This window comes from Anser brachyrhynchus (assembly GCF_964034855.1).
Source record: "Anser brachyrhynchus genome assembly, chromosome: 1".
Classification (NCBI taxonomy): domain Eukaryota; kingdom Metazoa; phylum Chordata; class Aves; order Anseriformes; family Anatidae; genus Anser; species Anser brachyrhynchus.
Genome location: NC_137694.1, coordinates 142,884,343 through 142,898,777, shown reverse-complemented (window position 1 = coordinate 142,898,777; position 14,435 = coordinate 142,884,343). Strand labels below are relative to the sequence as shown.

At 41.5% G+C, this 14,435-nt stretch overlaps 1 protein-coding gene across 3 annotated transcripts in view; it reads left to right on the top strand.

The window, feature by feature from the left end:
- AFF3 (ALF transcription elongation factor 3) overlaps positions 1-14,435 on the top strand; it is a 337,924-nt gene that overhangs the window by 312,492 nt on the left and 10,997 nt on the right. For all 3 annotated transcript variants that reach the window (XM_080556980.1, XM_080556979.1, XM_080556981.1), the window contains exons 15-20: positions 2,511-2,574; positions 5,243-5,379; positions 7,439-7,510; positions 10,417-10,510; positions 13,538-13,587; positions 13,715-13,929. In XM_080556980.1, coding sequence (XP_080413106.1) covers positions 2,511-2,574; positions 5,243-5,379; positions 7,439-7,510; positions 10,417-10,510; positions 13,538-13,587; positions 13,715-13,929 — 632 coding nt within the window. The remainder of the gene's footprint in view (positions 1-2,510; positions 2,575-5,242; positions 5,380-7,438; positions 7,511-10,416; positions 10,511-13,537; positions 13,588-13,714; positions 13,930-14,435) is intronic.

Below are 14,435 nucleotides of genomic sequence, written 5' to 3'. Positions count from 1 at the left end.
AGAATTTTTGATTCATACATCCCATTTTTATATCTGTATCTTCTCTGACTCACACAAAAATGTTTTTAAATAAACATGCTGAGAAATCCCAAAAAAAAAAAAAAACTAGTTAGGATTGCTAAGTGCATAATACTGTATTTTTGATGAAACCAAGCACTTAAAATCATGAATAGCAAGAACATCACTATTCATTCTGTGAATACTCTGGAATATATCTCATTTTCACTAGAAGGGCAAAGGGATAACTCTCTAAGCATTTCTAAGAAAAGGCTAAACCTTCTCCAAGGATAAACCTTCTCCTCAGAGTGACGAGGAGTTTGCCTCCAAGCACATGGAGATACTGTCTCCCACAACATCCTCGTAGGCAAGCTCAGCAAGTGCGGGATAGATGAGGGGCCAGTGAGGTGGATTGGGAGCTGGCTGGATGGCAGAGCTCAGGGGGTTGTGCTCAGCGGTGTTGGAGTGATCAGCAGTCCAGCTGGAGGCCTGCAGCTGGAGGTGTCCCCAGGGGTCAGGACTGGGCCCAGTCTCATTCAACTTACACATCAGTGACCTGGATGAAGGGACAGAGCACCCTCAGCAAGTTTGCTGGTGGCACAAAGCTGGGAGGACTCCCTGATACCCCGGAGGGCTGTGCTGCCATTCAGAGGGGCCTGGACAGGCCGGAGGGCTGGGCCGAGAGGAACCTCATGAAGTTCAACAAAGGCAAGGGCAGGGTGCAGCGCCTAGGGAGGAATAACCCCGTGCACCAGTACAGGCTGGGGGCTGGCCTGCTGGTCCTGGTGGACAGCAGGTGGACCATGAGCCAGCAATGGGCCCTTGTGGCCAAGAAGGCCAATGGTGTCCTGGGGTGCATATGGAAGTGTTGCCAGCAGGTCGAGGGAAGTGATCCTGCCCCTCTACTCAGCCCTGGTGAGGTCACACCTGGAACATTGTGTGCAGGTCTGGGCTCCCCAGCACAAGAGAAATATAGGGTTCTTGGAGGGAGCCCGAGGGGGGGGGGGGGGAGCTATGAAGGTGACTGGGGGACTGGAGCATCTGTCATAGGAGGAGAGGCTGAGATAGCTGGGACTGTTCAGCTTGGAGAAGAGAAGACTGAGAGAGGGTCTCATCAATGTGTATAAATATCTGAAGGGATGGTGTCAAGATGATAGGGCCAGGCTCTTTCCAGTGGTGCCCAATGACAGGACAATAGGCACTGGGTACAAATTGTAACACGGAAAGTTCCAGATGAATATGAAGAAACACTTCTTTACTGTGAGGGTGACAGAGCACTGGCACAGGTTGCGCAGAGAGGTTGTGGGGGTCTCCTTCTCTGGAGATACTCAAAACCCTCCTGGATGTGATCCTGCACAATGTGCTCTAGGTGACCCTGCTTGGCAGGGGGGTTGGACCAGATGATCTCCAGAGGTCCCTTCGAACCTCAACCATTCTGTGTGATTCTATTAAGGATATGACAGTAACCACAGTATATGCTGAGAAGAACCAGAGCACACTTTGGCTGAGTATTATAAGGAAGGCGATGTCCCACACCTAGGAGACTGGAAGAATCTGTGAGGTCAGGAAATGTGAAAACTATTATGAGAGGTTTGAACTTAAGATGTTAGGTTATGTACTGAAATGACATGGCAAATGGCTCTCTTCACAGTGATTGAGAAAGGCACAATAAAGAGAGCTTATGGGAGGAGGTGAAGAAACCTGCCTCAACCATGAGGAGCTCACTGGGGTATTGCCAAGGAGACATCAGTTTGTGTTTTCAGTTTGAACAGAAGTGGATAAGTCTGGATCAGAAAGGGACTTGTGAATTTCAGCAAGAGGTAGCAGCTGAATTTGTGCCCTACAGTCAGTAGGTCAGGTAGGCTAAGAAAGGGATGGAGACTCCGAGATTTATTCGAGGAGAAATCAATGGAGAATTTGGCACGAGCAACACCAGTGGCATGCAGCAGGCAGCCTAGCAGTGAGTCACAGATGAACTCAGAAGTAAACAGCACTCTCAGCATGCTTACAGATAAGAGGGAGAAGGGGGATGAGATGGTAGCTGCGGAGGCAAGCAGACTCAGTGTGTATTTTCGAAGTGGAGACATTAAACACACACTTGTTTTGAGAGGAGGGAGAAGCCGAGGCAAATGACAATGTACAGAGAGGAGTAGAAAAAGAGGTAAGCAAACACAAGGGAGAGGAGAAGATGGAATAACTCGTTCCGCTTAATGCTTGCATCCATTTGGCAGATCAAAACTGCACTAATTTGGGAAGCAGTTTATATAATCCATAAAATGCATTTTATTAGCTTTTTTTGCTTTGAATCACTGACTTCTAAAGAATGAGAACAGCCATAAATGCTATTGTCTCCACAGGCAACAATTTGAAAATATAAGATGCACGGTTACATGATAAGTGTATTTTCTTCATAAAAAGTGTTTGCAAATCAGGTTTAAAATAAGGGAAAAATAACTTGAAAATATTCTGCACTTCAGAAAATAATAAAGTGTCTTCTTATTTTCCCCTGGTAGGCCACGCAATGCAGATTACTTTATGCAGGAAGCTAAACGGAAGAAGCATAAAGCAGATGCAATGGTGAGAACATTTTCTTTCCAGTTATGTTGCTCCAAATTATTTTTGTAATGCAGTTTCTTCATCAGTGCAGTATTGCTGGGGTAATTATAAAATCTATTATAAGGATGGCTAGGCTTGTTAAATTAAGAAATGTTTATATAATCAAATGTTCATAGCCCAATAAACTATGACTTAACAAATAATGACTTACTGAGATAAAGGCCTGGATAAATAAAACTTTCCATTTATTCCTTTGCTTTAATTAGTAACTATGGTAATAGAGACTGTATAAGGTATCCACATACCTATCTTCTCAGTTTAACGAGCTGGTTAGGCTCTATAATTTCATCCCAAATTTGGTCTGGTGCCTGAGGAATTTGCCCTTTTTTTAAAATGCTTTGTATCTCCGGTGCCAAAAGAATCCTAGTTTCATGACAGACCTTCCATAACACAATCAGAATCACACAAGGCGCCTGTTTAACCCTAGAGGAACATGTTTCATACACAGGAGTGCTGCAACAAACAAGTTCTTGATCCTAGCTTTGACCTGTCTAAAACCATAGCCAGAAAGACCCTCTTGAAAAAGGGGAACTTGGGGCTATATGAAGCACTAAAGTGATCCTCTTCTTTCCAAAGAAAAGGGTTCAATGACGTACACAGTGCTCCAGGATGGCTCTGCTTAGCCTTCTCCTAGCTTTCTCCAATGCTGTGTTTGTCTACCACTACGAATAAGCTAGCACAGCATTAAAAATGCCAGGCTTCTGACATGACAGAGAGATGCAATATATGGGGTGGAACCCTGCATGAGTATGGCTATTTTGCAGGAAGGGGTAGCTGCAGTCCTGCCTTGCTCTGTTAGACGCTTTGTGGTCACAGGAGCAGGAAAGAAGAAAGGTAGCTCACGCCCTGTTTCTTCACCTCCTTTTCTCAGTTGTGCAGAGTACGAAATGGCTAAGGAGGCAGAACTGGGCCCTTAATTTAGGACACTAACACAGAGTTTTACACTTTACCTGAGTTTATTAGCACAAATTTCCATGGTTTATTCAGCTCCATATTACTTTAAAGCGAGTCTTAAATCAGAAAATATTGTGGAGAAGTACAAATGGTACATTTTAGTGTGTTGCTTTAAACAGAACAGAAAAAAAATCACTTAATATGCAAAGTAAATTCTGTCTTAGCCTGAAGAGAAATGTTTTTATGGTAGACTCCCAGAAATAGGAGGTACAAGCATTATTCTCTGCTCTGCCACAAATTTGCTGCATGAAAGTCACTTAGGCACAGTTTAAACAGCCTCCCATCAGAGTCAGGTGATTGAAATATCCTTCACATTCAGCCTTCCTTCACAGCGGACCAGCACCTTACTTACACCTTCTGAATCGCTCTTTGCAGGTACTTCTTCTGCCTCCTTAACTGTGTAGGGATCCTGGAGGAAAATGGCAGCACTTTGAATCACCTTGCTGGGCTCAATACCTCCTCTTTTGGCTCTGCAATACCTAATATAGGCACTTAGAGTGAGCAGCCTGAAAATGACTCTAAGTCTCTCTGCTCCTTAGTCCCCCATCTGTGAAATTGGGATAATAGCACTTCCACCCGCACAAGAACGTCAGGGAGAGAAATATAATAAAAAGTTTGTGAAGTTCTCCGGTATGATCGCAATGGGAGTCATATAAGAACCTAAAATAGATTGAAGCCAGTGTGCCATTCCAAACTTACTATTTAAAATCTTTATCCCTTAGAAAAGAATAAGGTCCATTAACCTTTCACTGTGTGCATCAGATTTCAACCAAATGCATCCAGTCCATTAATGGGCTTTATGTACCGCAGGAGTTCTGACTGAAGGAAAGACAAGTCAGGACAAAGAGGTAATAGTATGATTCATCCCTATCCACATCAAAAATGAAATTCTGAGAGCAGATAAGTGGTGTGTAAGTGTACACATATGAACGTTATGTGCACATATGCATATACACTATCATTGAGGTCATACATGTATATATATCTGTTTAAGCACACAAATACACACACAAAGTATGGAAAACATGGAGAAGAAACGAAGCAAGAAAGAAGGATGTCAGGAGAAGCTAAGGGAGCAGAGCAGTCCCTGAAAGAAAAGAGGGATACAGAAAGCAAAATCCGAACAAGAGGTCAAGCAGTGCTGAAAATGGTAGGGATAAAGAAGAAATGAGGACAGAGATGAGCCTTTGAATAAAAGAATGTTAGTAGTCAAACTGTTTAATTCTGATTCTCTTAGTTGAAGATATTAAATACCTTTCTTTGTTGACTGATGAAAGACTGCATTTGCAAAGAGATGTGAAACTGTTTTTACTGGTAATGATGCTTGAAAAGCTGGGGCAAAAGGCCTGGTAGTCAGTTCATGGAATTCCCAGCACTGGAAGATCTTTGACAAACATCTGCCAGGAATGCCTTAGGCAGAGTGTATCCTTCTTTGGACAGAAGAGTGTGGACCAAATAACATCTCATAGCCTTTTTCAGCTCTGCTTTCTGTATCTTATGATTTTCAGTGATGCACAGATTTTGATGGGCTTTAGCTTTCTCATAGGAAAACTTACGAATCTGAAGATATACTCTCTTGTGTCAAGTTTATAATTCATATTGAGAAAATCCCATCAAATGTAACCATATCTTGATGATTACACTATTTCTCTGTGTCCTTATTTTTTCCCTCTAGGTGGAAAAGTTTGGAAAGGCACTGAATTATGCAGAAGCAGCATTATCGTTTATTGAGTGTGGAAATGCAATGGAACAAGGCCCAATGGAATCTAAATCCCCCTATACAATGTATTCAGAAACAGTTGAACTCATCAGGTAGGAAGGGAGGAGATGACTGCAGGGGTTACTCTGTTTGTGCAAACATGCTCACCTACATCATCACATAATTCCCTAGATACAGTAAAAGGGGAGAACTGAGGGCCTCCCAAGTGCCTGGTCAGTCATATGTAACATGTATGGATTTTCTGTGGTTTCAGTGGAAATTAAATTAGGAAACCGTGTAGAATGCAAAATAAACAAAGCTTTTCATATTACTTGAGTTGCAAATTACTTCAAGAGTTTCAAGATATAAGTCCTGTGCTCCTCAAAAGTGGAAAAAACTGCTACATAATAGTAAAACACTCATGGAGTAGTAATTTGCAAAATGTTGAAACATGTTTCAGACTGCAGTTTAATGGTTACCTGAAAGAAGAAGTGAACAGCAGTAGAAAAATGGACGTTTGAGGTCCATTTGGTGTGTGTGCTCCCACTGTAGACAGTGGAGTCCTGACAGCAGTCCAGCTCTCACTCAAGCAGACCCCTACATTGATCAGCTGCATGGCTCTCCAAATAGGACAGTCTAGAGTTCAGTCCGACCTGCAGTCCCTATGAGGAAAGTTTCTGTCTCATAAGTTCTTTCCTCCATTACTCTTAGTACCAGTAGTTACCATTACTGACAGCTCTGGCAGAGGAAAAAAAAAAAAGGTCAAAATCATCCCAGTATCTGAGATGAGACTGGGAGAGAGAGTCCATGAGAGAGAGTCCAGCCACACTAGCAGAAAAAGCTGTACTGTCAGTGACCATGGCATAATTCCTCAGGACAGTCAACCATGCAGGTCTCGTCAGCACTAAGTCCATTGAAATTAAAACAGTTTATTTCTTAATCATATTCATAATGAAGCAAAGCTCCTAAAACAATTGCATTCTTTTGGACTTAGTGTTGATGCGATGATTTTCTCACATGTTAACAATTCCATTGGCATTTTATTCCACTTAGGGCTGTCTTCTCATGCATTTCAGTGGATTGAGGCCAGCTTTCTAACTGGAAGGTTATTAAACAAAATAATTTATTTTTTTCAGTAGGAGAATAGTACAGTGCATCTCTGCATTTCTTCCCTTCTTTTTTTCAATACTTGCGCCATCACAGGCAGAGAGCTCTTTCTTTGTCTGCCCTGTCTTTTCTCATGATAGCAAATATATGGTCCTAACTCTGGAAATGAATTTTGCTTGCAGATCCATAGCTTTCAATAATGTGTGTAGCTGTGGTTGTGTTGTAGTGTGAATTGCTTTTGATCTCACTTGCTGTGCAGCTCAGAAAAATATACTAGGTTTACCAGGTATGCCTGTTAAAACAAAATGTTCACACTGAATCTTTGCACGGGTATCAGGATTAAAGTTTGAAAACAAAGATAAGAAAAACCACAAGCAGCTAATTATAGGGAACAGGTATTTTTCTGGAAGCAAGCCCAGAAGCGCTGTGTGTTGTCCTAACCTTGCCCATTGTTCAGGTATTCAGCTGGAAGCCAAGATTTCCAGAAACTAATTTATGATTGCATAGCACATACACTCTTGAAACAGCAGTGCTACCTCTGTGGATGTTTAATATTTATAGAATTTGAATGTAATGTCATATGAGCAAAAATAGCTCCAAGCCACATGTTCCCCCTCTGCTGTGCTCTGCTTGGAGGTGCAAATCTGGGTAGACGCGTTCAGAATTGGCAGGGTGAGGGCAGCACCAGCTTCAAGGCAGGCTGTCGTCTGCCTTCGAACACTGTGAAAACCTTCCTGCATGAACTCCGTGTAACCGGGCTCCACGGCAGCAGAGGTTATTGTGGCAGGACAGCACAACGAGCCAGGAAGCAACACTTTGCCCTCTGGGCTGTACTGACGGATGGTCAGGGGAATTACTGCTGTATAAGGGGTGCAGGGAGGTACTGTTTGTGGCAAAACAGCTCCAAAACACAACCAGAAAAGGATATGTGTGTTTGGTAACTTCAGCAAATACTTGTAAGGGGGCAGCTCGAATGACATCGGTCAGCACAGCTCTCTCAGGAGCTGATTGGTAATATAAAGCTGTCTCAGTTAACTCACGTTGGCTTCTTTCCTTTTGCTCAAGGTACGCAGTGAGACTAAAAACCCACTCAGGCCCCAACGCCACGCCAGAAGACAAACAGCTGGCAGCATTATGGTTAGTAGATCAAGATTTCCTCAAAAGGCTTTTCTGCAGTGAGCCAGTTCTTGAAAATCAGATGCTGGACGCAGCCAGATAGGATTATGTTGTCTATTGAAACAAAGAGAGTACTTTCTGCTCCAGGAAGGTCCAGCCCTTGTATCCCTGTAGCGGGTCTGCATTCTGTCTCTGTAAATAAGCAATTCGTACTTATTGACTGTGACAGATCAGCTATGGTACATCAGCATAATTAATTTTTAAATGCCTGATGGTTTGTTGTTTTTATGAGTGATGTACTTTTGTGCCAATAGTTTGGTAATTTTTTTGTGGCTGACATTTTAGGCTCAATAATCGTAAATTATATTTACATTTCATGAAGAGAGATACGGTGATGGTGATAATTAAACCTCTTGGATTACCTTTTAAATTGAGAGTTCTGGATATACGCAGGCACCTTAAATTCTATAGGGTGGTTGCTGATTGGTAGTAAAATGCTAAAATGTTATTAAAATCAAATTTTAATTTAATATCTATGTAGTTAATACATAAAATACCTGTTACATGGTTACTGATTCTCAGTAAGTGGGCATTTACAATCAACAAGTGTGTTTTTAACATCTATTAACCATCTGTTAAAAAATCCAAATTAAATGCATCTTTAGCCTCCAAAAATAAAGAGTCCTAATTAATCAGCTGTACAAAAAAGAACAAAATATTCAGAGGTGTTCATTTCTTTTAAATGCCCTTCCTTTGTCACGGGTCTCCTGTGTGATTAGGAGGAGCACAGAATATGCGAATGGAAATTGCTTTAAAAACACTTAGGTGGGGAAGGAAGGAAGGAAGGAAGGAAGGAAGGAAGGAAGGAAGGAAGGAAGGAAGGAAGGGAAAAAGAAAAAAGAAAAGAAAGAAAGAAAGAAAGAAAGAAAGAAAGAAAGAAAGAAAGAAAGAAAGAAAGAAAGAAAGAAAGAAAGAAAGAAAGAAAGAAAGAAAGAAAGAAAGAAAGAAAGAAAGAAAGAAAGAAAGAAAGAAAGAAAGAAAGAAAGAAAGAAAGAAAGAAAGAAAGAAAGAAAGAAAGAAAGAAAGAAAGAAAGAAAGAAAGAAAGAAAGAAAGAAAGAAAGAAAGAAAGAAAGAAAGAAAGAAAGAAAGAAAGAAAGAAAGAAAGAAAGAAAGAAAGAAAGAGAAAAGAAAGAAAAAGAAAGAAAGAACAGAAAAAGAAAGAAAAGAAGAAAGAAGAGAAGAGAAGAGAAGAGAAGAGAAGAGAAGAGAAGAGAAGAGAAGAGAAGAGAAGAGAAGAGAAGAGAAGAGAAGAGAAGAGAAGAGAAGAGAAGAGAAGAGAAGAAGAAAAGAAAGAGAAAGAAAAGAAAAGAAAAGAAAAGAAAAGAAAAGAAAAGAAAAGAAAAGAAAAGAAAAGAAAAGAAAAGAAAAGAAAAGAAAAGAAAAGAAAAGAAAAGAAAAGAAAAGAAAAGAAAAGAAAAGAAAAGAAAAGAAAAGAAAAGAAAAGAAAAGAAAAGAAAAGAGAAAAGAAAAGAAAAGAAAAGAAAAGAAAAGAAAAGAAAAGAAAAGAAAAGAAAAGAAAAGAAAAGAAAAGAAAAGAAAAGAAAAGAAAAGAAAAGAAAAGAAAAGAAAAGAAAAGAAAAGAAAAGAAAAGAAAAGAAAAGAAAAGAAAAGAAAAGAAAAGAAAAGAAAAGAAAAGAAAGAAAAAAGCAGAGACCACCCGCATGTGCCCGCACCTGTGAAGGTGACAGAGGCAGCTCCGAGGACGGGGAGGCCGCTGCCAGGCCGCCTCCATCTGCTGAGCAGAGGCTGTCCTCCAGCGGCGAGCGGCTGCAAGTCACCGGCTGCCGGCGGCGGAGAGAGCCTGGAAGGGTTTTTTTGGAGAGCCGCTTGCCCGGCGGGGTGGTTTGGTGAGGTCTGGGCAGCTCCTGAAGGTGGGGAGCAGGGCACAGCCCCGCGCTGCCTGACTGGAGCCGCCCAGCGATTCAGAGACCCGATATCGCTTTTACAAATAGGGCCTCTGCGGCCACAGGAGAAGTGCAACACACCAGCTTTGTGTTTCAAAAACCATGCTGCTGTGGTGCGATCCCACACGTTCCACTCAAAAAATCTTACCATGAAGAGGTGGTGGTGATTCTTGTTTCAGAAAATAGACCGGCACGCCTAAATCCAGTACTGAAGACAGGAGTTTGTGCATCCTGATTATCAGTTATCATTATGTAAAATTAAGCGCTGATTATCAGTTATCCTTATGTAGAATTAATAGCTGTTACTCTCGTTTAATTATGTAGCATTAAAGGTAGCTGCAGGCTACCGAGGAGCACGGGGCAGACAGCTCCCTACGGCATGCTGAGGTTCTCAGCCCGCTGCTGGCTCCCTCCGGGGAACAAACCAGGCGTGAGGCGCAAGCCTCCTCCACAGCCTCCAGCCTGGCCTCCCACAGCAGAGCTTGCCCTGCAAACTGCAGACAGGTCTGAGGCGTTTGTCTGTTTCCCAGCTGGCTCCATCTGCTGGAAGAGGCGACAAAGTGGACCCAGAGCGACTCCAGTTCGTTATACAGGTGCCAGGCTATTTTGTTGTACTCCCAGGATAAGACACCCCAAAAGGCTGCCTTTGCGTTTGCAACAAGGAAGGAAATAAAACATAAAAAGATGTTTATGTTGGGTTCCAGGCTTGTAATGACTTTTTGATGGGGAAGGCCTTTGGCCAAGAGTGCAGGCTCCAAGTCAGGTCAAGGTCTGGGAACCCAACTGTGCAAGGCCTGTTGAGCACAGTGGGTTTCGCAGCACCCTGCTAGCAGAATGCTGATAATTACAGTAAGCAGGGTGCCGCCAGCCTTCCACTGCCTGTTAGTTTGGGAATTTAAGACAATTCACCGGGATTCCTGTTTGGGGGCACACCTTACCTTCTGCTCTCCCTTTTGTTCTAGTTACCGCTGCCTGGCCCTTCTGTACTGGAGGATGTTCCGACTCAAGAGAGACCATGCTGTCAAGTATTCGAAAGCGCTTATCGAGTATTTTAAGGTACATTTTTTATGACATTTTAAAATCAGTGCATCTTTATAGTAAATACAGAATTTTACTAAAAATAAACAAAACAATAGTTGTGCTGGGTTTAGTTTTCTTCCTGTCAAGTCCACGGAAGCGTTGCTACAGACTCCCATGGCAATACTTGGTCTCCATTCAGATATATTGCCGTCATGAGGGCCCCTCTTTGCAATATACAAGTCATGGCCCTTCACGAAGGATAAAAACTTTATTGTACCAACAAACAGGCATTTTCAGATTGTTCTTAATCAATTATCTAGTGCTATCCTGCTCTGCTGTGAATAGGTTTTGGAGATTTTGCTCTAAGGATCCCCTCCAGGATTACACTTCCCACTAGACTTCCTGTGAGCTGATGGCTTTGATCCAGATCAGTCCTCAGCTGTAGGGCGTCCACTTAGCAGCGTTCATAGGTAAGACAGTGCAATGGGACATGTTCTCACCCAAGGAACTGGCAAAGAGCCCACACTGACTTCAGTCATACAAACGCATCAGAAGGCAACCAAACCACCTGCCTTGAACTTGCCAGCACTGCTGGCTTCCCCTTCCTGCTTTGCTCCACCTGCTACTACTTTCCTTCTCCACTCTCTGCCAGTACCACAGCCTGGTTATTTTGAATAAGACAAGAAGTCATTCAACATATTTTAATGTATTTTATTTGACAGACAACTTTCCTCTTTTCCTCTGAAAGTAACTCAAGAACGAAACCTTTCTGATGGAGCCCTCATAGCAGTCAGTCCATCCAGCATTTGATCTACAAACAGAAAACTAGCCTCTATCTTTAAAATAAGAAAAAAATATGTGCATACAAATGTTTTAAGACAAACTGTTTTGGGAACCTGAATAGCCATTTGTCTTTAAACACAGGACTCTTTTTTTTTCAGAAGAATATACCTTGAAATGAAAAACATCCATCCTTTGACATTTTGTTAATAAAAAATTTCAAATACAAGCACAAACATTCATGACCAGATTCTAAACACAAAAAGACAGTGAAGGAAATTGACAGATCTGTTATTGTCAAACTGAAATTGAAGTCACTGTAATTGCTTCTAAAAATTTAGCAATATATAATTCAGCGTTATGTTTTTCTAACAATGACTTGATTTCAGGGGAAAGAAATATGTGCCCATTATAACACTTTATTTTTCTTTACCAATTCAGAGAATGCCTGCATTAAGAACAGGATGGTCAGGCTCTCAACCATGTAAAATGTCTCCTACTTGCAGACAGAAACTGTTTCACAGCAACAGCAAACATAAAATGGACTTTTACTCCGTTATAGCCAAGATAAGCTTGTTTTTTGCAGAGCTACTGCCGATGTAATGATATTGTAGTTTCACATTAGAAAGTATTTTCACCTTTGAAAGTAAAAATGAAAAAAAAATCCATTTGCTATAATTTTCGGTGGAAAACAAGCCAATTCTCCACTCATTTCATATTTGGTATCTAAAACCTTTCAAAACCAAGTGACGTGAAATGCTGACTACATTAAGAACTTCCACATATTATCAATCAAAGAAAGATTTTAAACCATGTCACACATATTTTCAGGTAAAATTAGACATGCTTTTATTTTGGAAAAGAAAAAGAGTTTAAATCTACTTTCAAGTATTTTATTTCCATTATATACAAATTTTAAAAAAAAGCAGCAGAGAAGTAAAAAGAAGCCACAGATATTCAGGGGCTAGACACATCCCAGAGTATAAAGAAACCAGGAGAATGGGTAGCAGTAAGCAAAGTGGGATAAGAGATGGTCTCTTACAATATTGCACTCTCTTCAGAATCCTTACTGCACCCTTCTGGTGCAGAATTGAAAAGAGGCTGGAGTAAAACACCTAAAACATGAGGAAAAAGGTTTTCTGAAGTTGTACAATAAGGCAGAGGATAGTTAAATTTACAGTGGAAGTACCCTTGATTCCAGTTTGATTTTCTCATTTTCCTGCCTCCAACTCTGTAAGTAAATTACACATATTCAGTTTCTCTTACACTAGAAAGATGAAGGCCAGTAGTTCTGAAACAGACCAATAATAATAATAATAATAACACTGAAGGAAGAGCCCACTGCAGGACACTCCAAAGTTAATTTTTCATACCAGTTAGCTACGACGTAGAAGGCCCAGTGTCAAAATGCAGGAAGGATGCCAGGGCACACACAGCACTGATGTGAATACTGCTAAAATACCATAGCCAGTTCTCATGTGTGCACGAAAGATCTGGGAACACAAGAGGGAATTCAGGGAATGCGTCAAAACAGTAAACAAGCTTTTTGAAGAGAGGCTCAGGTGGTGTGTCCATCTTAGCGGAGAACAGGTTAAGAGAGGATGTGATCACTGTGTATATGGAAACATCGCCGATAATGCCAGGTGACATGCAGGTTTGCTGGCACCGGACCAACAAAACCCCAAAGCTAGCACTGAAGTTAAGAAAAATTCAGCCTTGAAATCCTGAAACAGAATCTGTTTTCATAACTCAGAGGCCTGCTAAACAGTAGAACAGGACACAGGAGAGCAAGCAGGATAAATAGTGTTTTAGGATTTCTATATGACTAGCTATCCTTTTTTAAAAAGAATAATAAAAAAAAAGTTTCTGGGTTTCTGGTAGCAGTCCCATGACTGGTGGAAAAGGGATATTGCAGACTGAGTGATCTTTTGGTTTTCTGTATTTTTTTTCTATTGCAAGAAATTCCAGCCTAAACCTCACAGAGTCCTAACAGCACTTTCTTCTGAACACCCAGGATTTCTGTGAAAAGGCTCAGTATCAATTAACATGTTTTCCTAACAAGCCCCAACCCTGGGTGTTTAATAGGATGTGATTTGAGTCTGAGCTACAGTACTGCTTCATCACAACACCAAATCAGGCTCAGTGGGTTTATTGCATTGTAAGATTTACATACATCTATCTGCACCATTTTTTCTTAAATTTTTTACTTTTATACTGTTTACTGTTTTTCATTTCATTGTTTTACATAAGTTATATGTATTATGAATTATTTTTCCTTTACAGAATTCATCAAAAGCTGCCCAGAACCCATCTCCTTGGGGTACCAGTGGAAAGTAAGTTCATGTCACACGGAAACTTAGCTCAGATCAGTTGTCAGATATTTTCTGCAGTATGTTCTGATACTCACGTGTTTTTGAACCAAACATCCTCTTAACTAATGGTGTTAACATCTGATTTCAGGAGCACAGGAACTCCATCACCCATGTCCCCTAGCCCTTCTCCAGTGAGCTCTGTAGGATCCCAGGGGAGCACAGGGGCCCCTTCCCCATCTCCTATAATCAGCATCCCACAGCGCATTCATCAGATGGCTGCCAACCACGTCAGCATCACCAATAGCATCCTGCACAGCTATGACTACTGGGAGATGGCTGACAACCTGGCCAAGGAAAATAGAGGTGAGTGATTCAAGGCAAAGGACTACCCTAGAAGAATCTCACATGATTTTGATGACAAAAATAACTGTTTTAATAGGAAACTTATCTGCAAAGTAGGACTGCAGAGGTGATTTTTTTTTCTTCAGCCTGTTCCTAGCCTGTCCCAAAATTGCCCCCAAATGCAATTTTGATAGCTGTGTCACTCAGAAACATCTTTATATCACCAACTTCTTTTTTCTTTCTGCAACTGGTCAGGACTGGTGGCAGACAGGTCACAGAGCTGCATGCAGTGTTCACTGCCATCTATGTCATTCTGGATAGGAAGGTTTGAGAGAGTAAAGGCAGCTTTCTGTCCCCCAGAGTCATGGAGCTGGATGGGATGCATCTAACCAGACCGTGTCAAAAACCAGGAGCACCCTTCCTTTCTGCAGAAGAAATGAACACCTCTCCACCCACCCACCCAGCTTACCCCCAAGCAGACACAGATGGGAATGAGGTGCCCTCACTCCCTCTTCAAAGCAAAATTC